This window comes from Saimiri boliviensis, chromosome 19 (assembly GCF_048565385.1).
Source record: "Saimiri boliviensis isolate mSaiBol1 chromosome 19, mSaiBol1.pri, whole genome shotgun sequence".
In the NCBI taxonomy this organism is placed as follows: domain Eukaryota; kingdom Metazoa; phylum Chordata; class Mammalia; order Primates; family Cebidae; genus Saimiri; species Saimiri boliviensis.
In genome coordinates this window covers 21,301,264-21,320,181 of record NC_133467.1, presented here as the reverse complement: position 1 = coordinate 21,320,181, position 18,918 = coordinate 21,301,264, and the positions used below count along the sequence as shown (strand labels likewise).

The 18,918-nt window shown below is 33.8% G+C and overlaps 1 protein-coding gene and 1 long non-coding RNA gene across 7 annotated transcripts in view; one reads left to right on the top strand and one right to left on the bottom strand.

Annotated features, from left to right (window-relative positions):
- Positions 1–18,918, top strand: part of DNM3 (dynamin 3) — a 535,391-nt gene that overhangs the window by 489,582 nt on the left and 26,891 nt on the right. For all 6 annotated transcript variants that reach the window (XM_003925367.3, XM_003925368.3, XM_010336127.3 and 3 more), the window contains one exon: positions 12,249–12,413. In XM_003925367.3, the coding sequence (XP_003925416.1) occupies positions 12,249–12,413 (165 nt within the window). The remainder of the gene's footprint in view (positions 1–12,248; positions 12,414–18,918) is intronic.
- On the bottom strand, positions 1,701–12,255 carry LOC141582308 (uncharacterized). Its single transcript, XR_012515162.1, has 3 exons — positions 11,361–12,255; positions 9,817–9,899; positions 1,701–3,592 (listed from the first exon to the last, which is right to left on the bottom strand). It is a non-coding gene; the product is annotated as an uncharacterized LOC141582308 (long non-coding RNA).

Here is an 18,918-nt window from a genome sequence, read left to right as displayed (position 1 = left end):
AACAGATGAATCACTTGAACCTGGGAGGCAGAGATTGCAGTGAGCCGAGATCATGCCACTGCATTCCAGCCTGGTGACAGAGTGAGACTCCCATTTAAAAAAAAAAAAAGAAAAGAAAAGAAAAGAAAGAAAGAATTTTAAATTTGAAGATGACTATTTTGAAATAAGCTAGTCAGAAAAAAAAAAAGAAAAGAAAAAAGAATTAAGAATGCCTTACAGGACTCATTGGAACACCATTAATTGAGCAAATGTTCACAAAATGAAAATTTCAGGAGAAGAGATGAGAAAAGGCATAGAAACCTTATTTAATGAAATAATAGCTAAAAACTTTGCATGTCTTGGAAATATGGATATCTAGATCCAGGAAACTCAAAACCCCAAATATGTTAAGTTTAAAAAGGTCTTCTTCAACTCACATTATAGTCAAAGTGTCAAAAGTCGAAGACAAAGAATTCCAAAATAGCAAGAGAAAAGTGTTAAGTCACAGAGAAGGGAATCCCCATTAAGCTAACATTAGATTTCTCCGACACCTTAAAGGCTAGGAAAGAATGGGATGATAAATTCAAAGCACTGAAAGAAAAAAAAGAGAAGATGTTAGCCAAGAATAGTATACCAAGAAAATCTATACTTCAGAAATGAAGGAGAAATAATGTCTTTCCCACACAAACAAAACCTGAGGAAATTCATCACCACTAGACCAGCATTACAAAAAATTATTAAAGAAATCCTATACATGAAAGCAAAAGAATAATAATTCTACTACCATAAAAACATGCAAAAGTATGGAACTCATTCATAGAGCAGATACACAAATGATTAAGGGAAAGGAATTTAATCTTATTATGACAGAACACCACCAAACTGCAAAGATAAATAATGAGAGAGGAAAACAGAAACAAAAGATATATAAAACAATGAGAAAACAAAAAAGATAACAAGATTAAGTCCTCACCTAACAATAATAACCTTGAATATGAGTAGATTAAATTCCCCAGTTAAAACATATAAACTAGCTGAATGGTTAAAAATCAAGACCCAACTATATGCTGCTTACAGTAAATTCACTTTACCTATGAAGATACACATAGATTGAAAGTGAAGGAATGAAAATATGTATTCCATACACACAGAACCCCAAAACGAGCAGAAGTACTGATATGGTTTGGCTGTGTCCCCACCTAAATCTCATCTTGAATTGTAGTTCTTATAATTCCCACATGTTGTGGGTGGGACCTGGTGGAAGGTAATTGAATCATGGTGGTGGTTTCCCCCATGCTACTCTCATGATAGTGAATAAGTTCTCACAAGATCTGATGGTTTTTTTAAGGTGCTTCCCCCTTTGTTTGGCTTTCATTCTTCTCCTTACTGCTGCTATTGAAGAAGGACCTATTTTCTTCTCTTCTGCATTAATTGTAAGTTTCCTGAGCCCTCCCAAGTCATGCTGAACTGTGAGTCAATTAAACCACTTTTCTTTATAAATCATCCAGTCTCAAGTATGTTTTTATTAGCAGTACCCATACATATATGAGATAAAATGGACTTTAAGTCAAAAACTGTGAAGAAGAGATAGAAAGTCATTGTGTCATTATATATATATATATATATATATATATATATATATATATACACACATATATATACATATATATATATAATGACAAATATATATATAAGATGATTTGTATATACATTTACAATTGCTGAATTCACTTATCACTCTAGATACGTATATGTGTGTGTGTCATTGTATATATATAATGTGTGTCTATATATGTAATGATATGCACATATATATATATAATGACACACACACACACACACACACACACACGCACACATATATAGCGAGAGAGAGGAAAGACAGAGAGAGAGAGGGTCAGTTCATCAAGAGAATATAGCAATTGTAAAAGTATATAGACCTAACACTGGAGCACCCAGCTATATAATGCAAATATTATTAGATCTAAAGGGAGAGATAGATCTCAATACAATAATAGCTGGGGACTACAACAGTCTACTCTCAGAATTGTATAGCTCACTTAGGCATAAAATCTACAAAGAAACATTGAATTCACACTGCACTATAAATCAAATGGACCTAACAGACGTTTACAGAACATTCCATGCAACAGCTACAGAATATGCGTTCTTCTCATTAGCACATGAAACATTCCCCAGAATACATCATATGTTAGGCCACAAAACAAGTCTCAAAAAACTTTTAAAAATTAAAATCATATGAAATGTGTGTTCTTATCACAATGGAATAAAACTAGAAATCAAAATCAAGTGGAACTATGGAAACTGGACAATTACGTGTAAATTAAACAACATACTCCAAAACAACCAAAGCATAAAATAAGAAATTAAGAAGTACATTAAAAATTTATTGAAACAAATGAAAATGTAACATATCAAACCCTATGTGATACAGCAAAATCAGTAGTGAGAAGAAAGTTTATAGCAATAAATACCTACATCAGAAAAGTAGAAAGATTTCAAATAAACAACCTAATGATGCACTTCAGGAAACTAGAAAAGCAAGAATAAGCCAAACCCAAAATTAGAAGAAGGAAAGAAATAATAAAGATTGGAGCAGAACTAGAGAGTAAAACAATACAAAAGATCAAGGAAACAAAAAGTCAGTTTTCTGAAAAGATAAACAGAATTGGCAAATCATTAGCTAATCTAGGGAAAAAAAGACCCAAATAAATAAAATTCAAAATAAAAAAATGAAACACTGTAACTGATACCACAAAAAATGAAATATTACAATGGATACTTCAGAAATAAAAAGGATTATTGGAGACTATTATGAACAATTATATACCAAAAAATTGGAAAACCTAGAAGAAATGGATACATTCCTGGACACAGACAAGCTACCAAGATTGAACCAGGAAGAAATGGAGAACTTGAACAGAATAACAATTTGGTAATGAGACTGAATCAGTAATAACATCTCCCAATAAAGAAAAGCCCAGGACCAAATGGCTTTGCTGCTGAATTCTACTAAACCTTAAAGGAAGAATTAACATCAATTGTTCTCAAACTGTTTCAGAAAATGAAAGGGAACTTTTTCAAACTCATTCCTTGATGTCAGCATTACATTGATACAAAAACTAGACAAGGATGTAACAAAAAAAGAAAACTACAGGCCAATATCCCTGATAAACATAGACGCAGAACTTCTCAACAAAATACTAGCAAACTGAATCCTACAGCACATCAAAAAGATTATACACCATAATCAAATGGGATTTATCCCAGGTATGCAAGGATGGTTCAACATATACAATACAATAAATGCAGTATATCACATCAACACAATGAAGAACAGAAACAGTATAATCATCTCAATAGATACAGAAAAAGCATTTTATAAATTTCAACATGACTTCATGATAAAAACTTTCAACAAATTAGAAGGAATTTAACTCAACACAATAAAGGGCATACATGACAAACCCACAGCTAACATCATACTGAACAAGGAAAAGTTGGAAGCTTCTTCTCTAAGAACTGGAACAAGACAATGATGTCTGCTTTCTCCACTCTTATTTAATGTACTGGAAGTCCTAGCCAGAGCAATCTGGAAAGAGAAAGAAACATGGCTAGTTCCCAATTATGAAGTGCTATTAGTGTAACATATACACTAGATTTCCAATACTTTCTACAAGAAAAGAATGCAAAATATCTTGTTAATAAGTTTTATTTTGATTAATTGATTATGTGTTGTAGTAGTTTGCCATAACAAATTATCATAGGCTAGGTGGCTTAATTGATTATGTGTTGTATTAGTTTGCCATAACAAATTATCATAGGCTAGGTGGCTTAAGCAAGAGAAATGCATTTTTGACAATTCTAGAAGGTGGAAATCTGAGATCAAGGTATTTTCAGGTTGTTTCTTCTGAGGCCTCTCTTCTTGGCTTGTGTCATCACATGATCTTCCCTCTGTGTATGCCCATGTCCATATTGCCTCTCGTTGTAAAAACACCAGTTATATTGGATTAGGGCCCACCTTAATGAACCCATTTTAACTTAATTGCTTCTTTTAAAACCCCATCTCTCAATATAGTACTGCAGGTTAGGGCTTCAACAGGAATTTTGGAAGGGGGACACAACTTATAATACCTGTCAAAATAATAATATTTTGGAACGATTTGGTTAAAAAGGACAGTATTAAGGTAAATTTCAACACTGTATTGTTACTTTTTAAAATATGGCTACTAGAAATGTGGCTTGCATTATATTTCTATTGGACAGTGCTGGATTTTATTTCTCTGGGACAACAAAACACTATCATCATCTGTTGAAATAATAAGAAAAAGTTCTCATTTTAAATAATTTGCCATTTTCTACTATATTCCCTTTCAGTACTAAGTTTTATTTTGGTATTGCTAATGAGCAAAAGCAGTGATTTGGTATATAAAGATGAAATATGCACAAGGAAAATTAGACCAGAGTTCTATTTAGATCTTACTATCTTTATGATCTCAGCCATAGCCCTTAACTTCTTTAATTTCTTCTTTCTAAAAAAGAGAGAATAACAGCCAACATTTGTTGAGTGATTATTTTGTGCCAGGTACTCTTCTGAATTTCTACACTAGTAGTTTATTTAATCCATACAACAACCTTTTGAATATTTTAGGTAGTAGTAGTACTCTTTTTGAAGCAACTGGTCTAACTCCATACCACATCATTTATTTTTCCCCCCGTGCTTCTGTCTCAAGACTGTTGTGAGGATCTACTGAGACGGCATGCATGAAAGCATTTGAAAACTGTTTACTGTTAATTATTTTCTTTGTCTGCCTTCCTAGGAAAATTTCAGATAAAGCTGTTATTTTTCTCTTTTGACCAGCAAATCTATATATCTTTCGTGACAGCCTGGTAATTTCAGAACTAAGAGAAGTGTTTGTATCTGTGGGTTTGACACACTGCTGAATCACAAAGTCTTTGGAATAATTCTCAAAAGCCATCACTTTCAGCCCACTTTCTCATTCATTAATGCTCTATTCTTTTTCCAGCATGTCTAGCAGAATTTTCTTGAATTCATCCAGTGAATTGGTGCTCCTTAAATACTTGCTATTTCTGAATAGCTTTGACTTAAATACACTTTCCTTTTCTCCCAATTGCAAAATGTCAGGGCTGACAACTGCAAGGGCTTCTAAAGATTGTCAGTGTTCTCATATTCAGCTAGGTAGCAAAGGATCTGACACAATTGGTATAATAAACCCACAAATGTTTATTAGTAAGATTGTAGACTGATTTAGTTCTCTGATTTAGAAAACACTCCTAAAGAAAGAGGAAAGTGCCTTTTCTGCATTATTTTCATTTGGTGATATCTCACCTGCCCTGCCCTATAAAATGTATAATGTGCTTATATTACCTCCACTGATAAAGTAACACAGCCAATTAGTTACAGAGCCTAGATATAAATATAGGGCATCTAATTCCATAGCTCATACTCATAATCGTTGTTCTACATTTCCCTCAAACCAAAGTGGATTGAGCATTTGGGATATTTTCTCTGAGTCAGGTGGATTTTTTCAAAACTTGTATTTGATGAATGCTGCAAATAGGTGTACAATCAGTTTTTCTTATAGCTTCTGTGATTTGGTAAATTCTCCTACAGGTGGTAGAATATGGTTTTCCTAATAATATGAAAAATAAAATTAAAGTTGACAAGAATTCTATTGAATCAGCAAGAACTACCATCCAGAATTATTTTATTTTTCATTCTTCTTTTATCTTAATCAAACATTCCACCTTGATATTATGTGAAACTATCTTTATATGCTACCTTAAGCCATATGCATTCATTTATGAACCCTCTAAAACTATGTATCATTCTTTTTAAATTTTACACATATTGACACATATTTTAAGTGATTAAAGAATATTGCTAGAAAATATGTTGAATTTGATAGATAATGTTGCCCTGTCACTTTTGATTCATTTGGCCCTCAATGTAGTATGAAATCTTGTAATGAAATTTTTTTGGAGACAGAGTATTGCTTTTTCACTGAGGCTGAAGTGCAGTAGTATGATCTCGGTTCACTGCAACCTCTGTCTCCCAGGCTCAAATGATCCTCCTACCTCTGCCTCCTGGGTATCTGGAACTGTGCATGCCTGGCTAATTTTTAAATTTTTATAGAGATGGAGTTTCGTCGTGTTGCTCAGGCTAGTCTCAAATTCATAAGCTCAAGTGACCCACCCACCTTAGCCTCCCAAAGAGTTAGGATTACAGGCATGAGCCACCACACCCAGCCTGTGGTGAAAATTTTAAAGAAAAGCCATTTTATCAAATGTTTCATTTAACTAAAACACCTTTAATTCAGAAATCATTATATCTATTCTAATTTAAAAGTATTTACATGAATTAAATAGACATAAACAATTGGCAGAGGAAAAAACAGTGCTCACTAACAATAATATTTGTGGAAATGTTAAAGCCACGGTTAGAAAAAAGATAAAGTTGAAGGAAAATGTAAATACGTGCAGTAATAATGCTTTCTTAGCAAAATTCGCATCTTTAGTCTAAAGTCACCTTACTGCTTTGTAAAGAAACATCTTGATCCTAGTCATAAAAGTTATTTAGACTTAAACTCATTAATGTTTACCAGTACTTGCAATCTGTTTTCTCCTCCTAAACTACTTTAAAAATAGTCTAAGGAAAAAAGCTTTTAAAAACCAACATCAGCTTTATCTCTTATACCTCATGTCATACTTACAAATCTTATTAATGAAGCACTCAGGACAATCTGATATACTACAAAATTTAAAATAATACTGAATTGTTTCAAATAACAATTGTATCCTTCTATAAAATTTGCCTTAGAATAGTTTTAATTTTTATTATAAATGTAGCCATAGTTGCTGATTTTTAAGCAATCTTGACTCTCTTAGCTTTTGCCACTTAAAAAGAGGTAGACAAATCTGATAGACAAAGTAAATATCAGAATTAGGGTGAAGCAAAGATAGCTTTTTTTTTTTTTTTTTTTGTACTTTACATCCTCTAGATTGTCAAACAGTCAACATACACACACACCCAATTTCAGAAGAATGAGAGAGAGAAGTAACAAAAGAAAAACAACTTTATACCCAATGATTATCACTTTAGTATATAGGCCTTTGTCTAAGCAACCTTCTCAATATCAGTAGTTACAGAATTTTCAGTATTTTTTTTATCATCTTCATAAATTAATTTTTCTGTAAACTAAAAGTTTGCCTAAATTGAGATAAGCTCCTTTAAATTTTAATTTATTTCTTAATTGGGCATGAGTATTTACAGTGACAGAAGAAGTTCTGGTTTTGGCAACTTTGGAAGTAGCTTACCAACGTTGGGTCATGTGCATGTTGTCTGTATGATGACTCAGCTGTGGTGTGGTGCTGTTATCACATATGTTCTGTATTTGAATATTGGAAGCAAGAAATTTGCAACAGCCCAACCTAGCAATTTTCTTCTGATTCTGCTTTCATCTTTTAACAAAAACTAACTTAAATTCCCTAAAACAGCCTTCAGGTCTTTTTTTTCATCTTGATCATCTGCTAAGGCTCTTGGGCCCTGAGAATGTCTGAGAAAGGTACACTCAGTAATTCATGTGTAGGAATAGCTGAAAAAGTGATCTTCAGGCCTTTTGGGAGTTCTGCAACCTCAGGGAAATTTAAGACCCCTGATGATAGCTGCTCTTTTAACAGTTTCATTTTTCTTCTGTACTTTAGAAAGAAATGATTCTACTCACAGAGTTTTACAATTGTGTGTGGTTTCTTTGTTTGTTTTAATGCATTGCATTATTTTGTTTTTTACTAAGAAGTTTCTACATGTAAAGCAAGTATAATTGTGTTTACATTGAACTTTAGAAGATTTTTCTGCCTCATAATATAAAGAAAAGGTAAATAAGATCAACTGCATACCCATGCTGTTATTTTGCAATGTAGTTTATCTATCATGACCTCCCATGCTGCTTTCATATTACTTGAATTTCATTGCCCCTGCTTTCTCTATGACTTTATTAACTTTGATATAGTGCATCTATGCTCACCCATGTAAATTATTTTGAAGAACAAAACAATTGACAGATTTGGCTTTACAATATCTGTGATTTTTGTTTCATACCTTTGTCCATCTTTCAATCTTTGTAACCAGACCTAGTTCTTTATTGCATAGACCTTATAATCCCTTAATACCCTGATTCCAAAATGAATGAGCTTTAAAAATGCCTGTTACACAAATAGTATAAAAGATTAAATAATTTAAAGTTTCTTTATAGTTACACGTTTTTAGATGGTGAAAGTAAAATTCCTAAAATATAAATTACTCACGTCATTTTCCCCCTAATCTTTAGGTGTTATCTTCTTATAAATGAAACCACTGGGATTTTGCTTGTGATTATAGTATTTCATTATTTGAATATGTAAACATTGTAATGATGGTGTACAGAATTAACCGCAGCAAAGGAATCATTCTGAGTCAAAAAGAGCCTTCATCATGATCAACAGCACAGTCATTTTATAAGGCATTTCTCATAGGACTATATTTGGTCATCCTGGTAGCTTTTGGAAACACTTGTTTTATCTCACAGTATTTGTAGATCACTTTTGATGGTGAGTGAGTGTTAACACTATCTTAACCATACCCTTCTAGCTTCATCAAATTAGAAGTGAATGATTGGCAGTGGAAGAGAGGTTTTCAGTGAAACCATTCTTGATAATGTAGGGCTGGAAAATTCAAAGGTTCATTACCATGGTAACAGTGTTTTCATAGTGATGACCTGATTTACTAAGAAAAAGTCTTCAAATAAGTCTATGACACGATTAAATAAGAGATTTAAGGAAAGGGAAAAGACAAAAACAAAACACCTGAAAAACAGACATTCCAGTCAAGCCCAGAGCTTCTATAATAGATGCCCCAAGGTATGGTGAGAATTATTTCTGATTTAACATTTTCATTCCCTCACCTGTTAAAGTAGTAAAGCTTTAAAAGAAAGCTTTTAAATTAAAATTTTCAGGTACTAGATAGGCTGAGGTGAGACCATTGCTTGAGGCCAGGAATTTGCAGTTAGCCTGGGAAACATAACAAAACCCCATCTCTAAAAAAGAAAATAAAAAAATTAAAAAAAATTAGCTGGGCATGGCATGTAGTTACAGTTATGTGGGAGGATCCCTTGAATTCAGGAGTTCAAGGCTGCAGTGAGCTATGTTCACAACACTACACTTCAGTGTGGATGACAGAGCAAGACCCTGTCTAAAAAAAAAAAAAGAAAAATAATAGTAGATAAAAGTATGTTTTAAATAACTTAAAACTTTAACAGCCTGTTTCTTAAATACTATGCAAATAATTTCATGAGAAAGAAAGTTATAATAATTTTTATAAATGACTTCATATTTATAGTGCTGGTATTTTTATTGCTTAAACTGAATTAGATTTCTCAATAGCTATTTTTAAAAACTGCAATAGGAAGGCATGTCTATTGTATTTTTTAGAAGCAAGCTGGTTTCTACAATATTATTCATGTTTTGTAAACAGCATCATTGAACCTGCACATAAAAGGTTAAATGCTTGCAGACTGTTCTTTTTAGCCTCAAAGATCAGAGACAAATTACTATTTTTATTTTACATTCCCTTGATGAGGATAATGTTAAACAGCTGTCACTTCAGTGCTTCAACTGCAAAGAATCTTATTGCAATCCTATAATTTAAACAAAGAAAAAATACAGTCATACACAATATACATACAGAAAAGAGCACAATGGAGAATTTGGTTAGAACTGAGGTTAGAGAAAAGGGAATGCTTGCTGTCTGCAATTACTCACGTAAAAGAAAAATTCCATTTATATGCATTTTTCCCATTCATCGAAGACATTGGTAGAAGGGGCAGTTTACTGTTTCTTTCTTTCTAAAATGAGGAAAGAAAACAAATTTGCATTCTGAACTCTGTGAGTCCCCATCATGTTTACTGTATTATCAGAATAGTTAAGATTTCCATGTCACTACATGTCTGCAAGTATTTCCAAAAGCTAACAAGTATTTCAAATTGTTTTACTGATTATTAAAGCCTCTAATTTTTTTAGTGCTAAGTATTAAACCAGAGTTCTCTATTCACTCTGATACTTTGTTTTCTAATTGCATCTGGTTTCAAAAAGTGAAAGTCAGTATCTTTTGCATATTTTGATATGCAAAAAAATGAAGCATGGATAAATGTTAAGAAAACTGTGAAACTGGGAAATTTACTATTTCTATATAAAAATGCCTAATATAATTTTCCTGGTGTTTTATATTCCTAAAGGTGAATTTAATATATGTTATTTATTCTGCTTTTCTTCTTTAGCTCAATTATTTTTTATAAATATCAGTACTTCAAGGAATTTTTCTAGAAACTCTCTTTATACTTTGGTTTCTTAATACCTAAGGCAAAAATTTGGCTTAAAATAATATTTATCTAACATTTATTGAACAAATTTCCGTTCTCAGAGCCTGAATATATTCTTCTATAGGTTGACAATAGCAGTGATACCCATGTCCTAAGGTTGTGGTATACAGATCTATATAAAGTACATAGGACAGTACCTGGAAAACACAATATGTGCTCAATAAGTGTTCCTGGGATTGGTAGTTGGTTTATGCTGAAATGCCATTACCCACTACTGCTAAACACAATGATAAAATCCAAAATCCAAGAATGTTTTAGATTAGAGAGACTAATAGAATTGTATTGTATTCATAATGGAGGCTTATAATTATTTAAATAGAAGATGTTTTCTTCAGAAAGCTGTAGGTCATCTGTTCTCAATCTTATATATATATATCACTTTATCATTGTCATTATCATCAAGTGGCAGTAGTTCCTAACTCCTCAACTTGGAGTTTCTCTGGTCTCTGGTTTCTCTTACAAGTAGGCTTTCCTGGAGACCCTAAAATGCACTGGAGCCTCAGAAATGTCCTCATAGTATTGTCCTAAATCATGAGGTCATACTCTCAGGACTGGGAAATGAGTTGAGCATGCATTATTTTAATGTGTTTTTTAGAACAATCGATATTTCTGAGTGAGAGAATCCTACATAAATGATTAGAACAAATTCTATCATTATTATTGATTTTGTGGCCTATCAATATGCTTTTCACACATGAATATTTATTCAAAGGGAAGGCTTGTCATTTAATATCCAATTAAGCTATTTAGCATAGTGCTATGCCTAGAACTGACTACATGATTGAAAACCTGGCAGATCAAAGTATGTACATTTCCAAGGTAAAGTACTTCATGTCTACATGGAAGCAATAAATTATTTCCCCACTTTACATTCATAATTAAATCTTTCCTAATGCTAGAAAGTAGCCAGACCGCTAACAACAATACCTGTGTAATATTCCGGGGCTTAGATGGTTCAAGCTGACTTGAAATGGAGACCATTTGTTCTAAATTGATTTCAATGCCAAGCCGATAGGTCAGCCCTTAATGATGAAGATGCGATTCCAGTTCAGACTCTGGTGGATAAGCCAACATTAATTAACTCAAGTCTCATAGTATAGGAAACAGATGCTTTTCTCGTGTTGCACAAATAAATTCTTTGTGTATAAATGTGTTCTGTTTTATTCAAATAACAAGTTGGAAGTTATAATTGTAAGTTTTTCACAATGGAGCCAGTCTTTAGTAGTGATGACAGAAGCATGAATTTATATAACAAATTCCAGCAAGTGCATGGGAGAAGGAAATTATCTTCTGTATCTCTTATTTTGGCTTCAGGCCAGCCCTACAAAATTTAGCTTTGAATGTGGGTGGATCCAAATGCTGATCCATTCCAGAGCAGACCTAGAAGTGCCAGAACAATACCAAGTTTATTTCTAATCTGTAGAATCCCTGGAGACTCCTCTCAGAGGTTTACATTTGCATCATATGTTTGGATTCAATTCTTTGGCCAGCTTGCAAATGGCTTAAGCTTAGATTGTTCTCTGGAGGTATGTTGTTAGGTATACTGTTTATCTGGTTATTCATCTCAACATTCATTCAGAATTAGAATGCTTACTTGCTTTCCCTGGAATGTGGCAGGTTAGAAGTTGAATAATAACTGTAGGTTCCCCCATCTCCTTTCAGAACCAGTGGATGCATGATAAGATAAAAATGTTACCATCTACTGATATAAACTCCAACTATGCTAATCAGAAGTTGATCATCTGATAACATCTGGCATTTCATTTTCTTCTGAGTGAGTATCAGATAATCCATGGTTTGTTTGTTCTCTTTTAGGCTGAAAATGATGAGAACGGCCAAGCAGAAAACTTTTCCATGGATCCACAATTGGAGAGGCAAGTGGAGACCATTCGCAACCTCGTAGACTCCTACATGTCCATTATCAACAAATGTATCCGAGATCTAATTCCAAAAACAATAATGCACCTTATGATTAATAATGTAAGTGATTATAAACTGCCGTCATATAACTTCTAACCCATCCAAGTGTAGAAGTTGCACGTATTCTTTTCAGTTTCTTTGTGTATTTTCTAGATGGTTGAAATACTATTACCCAGGTTCATCATTTTCCATTACATGTGACATGTGACTGACCAATGAAAGAGAACTTACGGAAGAAAACTTAAAACTTCTAGCTTTAGGACTGAGGTATTCTCCACTGACTGTCTTCTAGAATAGTGTGAGTTTGCTTACAATAAAGCAGAACAAAAACACCATAGTCATGGGCATCACGTAAATTAATTGCAAAACTAGCAATAAAACCAGATGCCCTGGCTCCTAGACTTAAAGATTAAAGGCAAAGGATATATTTGTTCCTATGCCTGTACATGTGCATGCATGCACACACACGTATAAAATATGTTAACATGATTATTTTCAGCTTCTAAAATCTATGGAATGCTTTTTTAGCCTGGGAAAGAGCTTCTTGCTTTATCCCCTTGGATAAAAAGTCAGTACATTTCATTTTTCTAAGTTAGGGATGCTATAACCTCAAATCTGAAAGTATCCTGCTAGACTAGCCATCAATGGGTCTAAATAATCTTTTTAAGGTTATTTATAGTAGTCAGAGTATGATACTTATGTTGTCTGATTTAGTTCTTTTGGTAGTTAACTTTTTACAGTACAAATAATACCACAAGTTATTTGAGAAATAGTCTTTTAGATAAGATAGGTTATAATGAGGTGTTTTATTGGGGGCTTTTCTGAATCTTGACAACTGAGACACCAATAATATAATTCCTAGTTATCTTCTGAGGACATCTTTTTATTTAATCCAATGATAAATTATGAGCAGTGCTTGTAAGAAATTAAAATTAGATGGCAAAGTAGTAAAGAGAGCCCAAAGTAGAACTTAGGAGAATCCTGGGTTCTAAACCTGGTTCTGCTACAGACTCTATTAACCTAAGGTGAGTCTCTTCCATGTATCTGTTGCCTTCATATGTAAAATACTAATTGTAGTGAGTGTGTCTGACTTAGGGATTTGTTCCTGAAGACAGTACATATGAAAGTAGTGTGAAAAATATAATTGTAAGAAATTAGTATGGATACCCTATTTAAGAACTGTAAATAGCCCTTATTTATATTTCAAGATTCATTTCAAAATTTTATTTCTAAATAAGACAGTCTATTCATTGTCCATGATCTCTGCATTTCTTGACCATAATAAACCCCAGGCACTCACATGAACAATCTTATTTTTAAATAACACTGTTTTCTTATACATGTGTAGTCAAACAAGATTAGCTGGAGGCTTTTAAAAATCAGCAACAGGTAAGCAATCAGTTAGAAATGGGGAAACTATGAACGGTATTCTTAACCTTGACCAGTGGTTTGCTGTGTAACCTGAAGCAAATCATGCGCCCCTTTGAGTTGAAGTCAGTCTCTTCTAAAACTACAGTAAGAACATTGAGGTACTTACTCACAGAACCGTCAGAGATTATAATAAATGTAGCTATAAGCCATTTAGACAAATATAAAGTACTAAACAAATAGTCTGTGTACTTTTAAAATTACCCTCTTCATTTACTTAAATGAATTCGGATTGTTTTGCTGTGGTATATCCAGGCACTTGCTTATTTAAACATTTTCCTGATTAAGGATCATTTATCTTTTCACTGTTTCACAGAGAGTCATTAGTGCTGCCATCAGTTCAAACGCTGCTTTGCTCTGCACTATATTAAATCATCAGCACAGGAAATAGCACTTCCTGTCTATTGCTGTGAGGAGTAGCTTGACACAAATTAGCTAAAAAGAAAAAAAAAAAACCTACTGCAAATCTGTCCTACTTTCACCTTCTCAAGAAAAACATACACACATGCACACACACATACCCACATGCACACATACATATACAAACACAAAAGAAAGGAAGAAAGAAATACAGGGGTAGTTTCCCTGACTCTTCACTGTTGTGTTTTCTTGCTTTAATGGAATGGCTAAACCTTCACCTACAGGGTATTATCCTCGGAGGTAAATCTCTGATAGTTGTCTTGTGAGAGACCTCACATAAGAGTCGTGAGAAAGGAGACTTCAATTGAGATCTGATCCCAAGGTCAAAGTTTTTGAAGCAAAAACTAATAGGAATGTGGAGAAGGCAAAAGTATCATGTAGTGCTGAATTCTTTTGAATTTGTGGCTTTCTTTGTTTGAAATTTAACTTTTTGTATCTACCAGAAATTAGTTTTACATATCTAGAATGACTGCTTTTCTTGGGTATTTTATTTTATGTGCTTTTTAAACTTAAATATAAAAAGGTATCATTTTATATATAATACATACATTTAAAAATTATGTATAATTCTATATATGAAAAACATAGGTCTCTTTTATTAATGTGGTCATATTTTCATGACATCTTATTGTACAGAATGCCCAAACCTTTTTTGTTCATTCCACGTGACCTGTGAGTCCAAGGAAACTGAACACCCAGCACTGTGCTATCTAGATGTATTTATTTTTTAATTTGATTCAAAGTGAAAAGAACTTCAAATGAGAGAATAATGAAATCACAACTAGAAAACCAATCTTTTAACTCCTAATTCTAAATTCCATTCACTTAACCCTGCTGCACGTTTAAATGAGTTTGGATCAAAAAGCTAATTGTTCCTCCAGAATCAATAAATGCCTGAAACAGGGTCCTCTATTTCTTCCTAGTCTATCAAAAGCGCCTGTTCTGGCCTTTCCTCTTTGAAATGAGAATAAAAAAGAATATGTTTCGGCCTTCTGAAAAAGAATATGTTTCAGCCAACGTTCATAAAGTTCAGAATTTGGTGGGCAGTTTCCTTTGAAAGTTTACATTAAGTGTTCTGCCACTCAAGTCTCCATATGGAATTGTTTAAGTAGTTTAAAGCCTAGCAATAAATGCCTTGCCTCAGACATACTGTAAGCCTTTGTCTATTGAAATGCAGCAGCTGTTTCGTTACTTAAACATACCAGGTAACAGCAGCACAAAGAAATAGCAAGTTTATGACAGACGGTGGTTCTGGACAGGCTACAGTCAAAGCAGCAGAGTTTTGCTCAGGACTTTAAAGCTAACATACACATAACACCCCATGGTAAGCCCATTTGGATGGCCTTTTCTCCGTAGCTCACCCCACCAGAAGTCCTCCATCAAAGAATGAAGTGGATCCAGCTTTATTCTAAAAATGTGTTTGGTGTGGCAAAGTGGCACATAATTCTGTTTGAACCTGTCAGACAACCACATATTGGATACCCGTTATTTTCCACAGCTTCTAAGTAAAGAAATAGAGGTTCCGAGAGGTTGACTTGCCTAACATCACACAGCTGGGGTTGGCAGAGTCCAGTCGGAAATCCAGGTCTTCTCCCTCATAATCTGATGTTCTCACCATTTGAACACTGGATAATGTACGTGACAGGGTTAGGAAACTCTTAAGTCAGCGCTCTAAAACTAGAGGACTCCTACACCCACAGGGTATGCATGAGTTATTTTCCCAGAGGGTTAATTTTACTTGAAGATTTAATTAGGATTTGTTTGAAGATGAGAAACAATGTTTTAAATCTTTCTCATATTAAACAAAACCAGATAATACAAAAGAGGATGTAAACATTTTTAGGAATTTTTTTAAAAACCAAATTTGAAACATAGAGCCATTTCACACTGGAGTGTGTGCTGCAGCCTAACCCCCTGGATCCCTCTGGAGGTCCACATTCATCTCTTCAGCCGTTGGCATTTTGGTGGAAAATTAGTAACATGTACCCTAGTTTCAGAATTTGCTGTAACTTTAATGTGTATAAAGTAAAGTGATATTTTAAATGTTCATTATTTTAGGGGAAAGTACATCTTAAATACCAGATCTTTATCCTGGCATTTAGAACATTGATTTCTTTCCACCGGCCAGGAATTCAGCACACTGCTCAAGAAAAAGATCACGACTAGGACTCCATAAGCCCACTCTCTTCTCCTCTGCCCCTACATCCCATCATCACTCCCTGCCAAGGCTAACACTCTTCTGGTTTCTTAAATTGTAGATTAGCTTCACCTCTTTTTGCACTTGGGAATCATATACTATACGCCTTTTGTGTCTAACTTCTTTTGCTTAACATTACATTTGTGAGTCAAAGGATGTTACTTTTTAAAGAAGGAAAACTTCTTTGGTCTTTAGCAGAATTAAATCCCTAGGAAAGGGAAAGAAGGCCTAAGTAGATACGAGAGAATTGTGAGATCTCAAAGAATCACAAAATTCTAAGTCCCCTCCCCAAAACTAGACAAAATTAAACTTCCCAATTAAATTTTAATATATGTGTTATGTAAATGAGGGGTATCATTGTGTCCTGTACTGTGACCCTCCAGTTCTAGAAACAGAGATTTTAAGGAAATGGTCTCCTTGGTAACTGAACTGTAGGAAACTGCAGGAAAACCCTAGAAATGTCTCTTCTCTTTGTGAAGGGTTTAAGATGGTCTCAGTCACAGCAAAGAAGTTTAAGATCCAAACATATTACGGGGTTGCTAGAGAAGGGTTAAAGTAAGAGAGGAAAACATGTGGAACGTTTTTAATGACCTCACATTCCTTTACACTGAGCAGAGCAACATGGTGCAGTAATGCCTGTTTATCTAGCCTAGAGAGTTTGAGCTGGAATGAAGTTTCATGTGTGAGAACTTTTATAAACCATACAGAGATATATAGGTTATAAGGTGTTATAATTAAAAACATAAATATTATTTCAAATCTCAAATTTAAGTATAATCACTTTGTTATGTTCAGTGAAGTATTTTCTAAATGCTGTCATCTAAAAGGGATTCACTTGGCCCCTAATTGTCATGCAGAATTCTTGATTTAAACATTTGTACCACTGGCATACAGACTTCTCAGAAAGTCCCTGAAGTGTCTGGAAATTCCCAGAAGTCCCCCTACCTTTGTTCCAAACTCCAATTGTAGTGTCACAAACTAGGTTAGCAGAAGGAAAGAAGAGTCTCTTTAAAATTTTGCTTAAATGCAAAATAAAATGTTAACCTATATGATTTATCTAACTGTAGCTTGATACTTGCATTATTGCAACAGCTGTCTATTGTTCTCCTGCTTCTATGTACCTAATGCCAGTTTAGCCTTTAGACAGTAAAAATCACAGCATTTTTTTGGGAGGGGTACTAACTGTATGCTAGGCATCATGCTAGACAACTCATATTCATTCTTTCACTTAATCCTCACAATACGGAGGTAGCTCTACCATTATCCCTGTTTTACAGATGAGGAACTTGAGACTCAAACAATTTACATTATTTGCCCAAGAACACTAAGTATGAGAACAAGAACTCAAATCCACAGCATATGCTCTGAATCCACTGTGTTGCACAGTGGGCAAGTTCCAGTGTGTTATAATTGATGTGAAAGATTCAAGGCACATCTTTGGTCGGAATGTTGAAACAGGCCCTTATTTTATTTCACAGTGTGACAGTTGATTCTTAATTCAGCTCTGTTTTAAATCTATTCTTGGAAGAATCTTCTTTTAAATTGTATTTAATAGATTCTAAGTGATACTCCAGTAATATGTAAAGCCTCTAAAGAGCTTAACCCAACCAATGGTCAATGCCAGGAAAATTGTCTGGTTTTGAGTTTTGAATTGCACCATCCATCCAAGTGCATATACACACCCAAAAGTGGGAGATTTGTGCAAATAACCATGATTCCCTGCATAGCGGCAAGTACATTTAGAAGTGAATGCATCTTTGAAGGAAGGGAATGAAATATTTCTAAAGCCAAATTTACTGCCTTCTCTCTAAAGCTGACTTTCTTTTCTGACTTTTGATTTTCTATTTTCCCACTCACTCAAATGTCAATGTTTGAGGTGTCTTTGCTCCTCCTTTCTTCCTTGCCCTTCACATCCCAACCACACCAAGTCCACTTAATTATTCCCTTACAATGTCATTATATGTATCCGTCTTTCATACTACTGCATTATTAGTAAATGAAACCCTTACCATCTTATGAATGACCTACAATAGTCTTCTAATGGACTTCTTTATTTTCCCTACTAACCTTGCAAATTCTTTTTCAATGTTAGCCAGATAAATTTTCCTGAAAACTCTCTTTTATTGTTTCACTTACTTGCTTAAAAACTTTCCATGGCCCCTTACAGTCAAGTGAATAAAGTTCAAACACTTTTCCTTGGCATTCAAGGCCTTCACATCTTCCCCAGGTTTCCTGGCCAAACTTACCTTCCACAACTACTGTACATAAACCTTCTACTTCACCAGAGAGTTTCCTAAATATATCTTGTACGTTAGATTACTTTCACCTTTGAATCACTTTTGATTTACAAAATATGTACAGAAAACACTATTTTACCATAATAAAGCTTTGATTTAGCTGAATTTTTTGATTAGTAGAATTATTTACATGTTTTGATACCTTTAAAACATAATAAAGCTATGTGTTTTAGGTTTTTGTCATCTCTGAATTACAAAGTTAACTACAACCTAGAAATTTTGA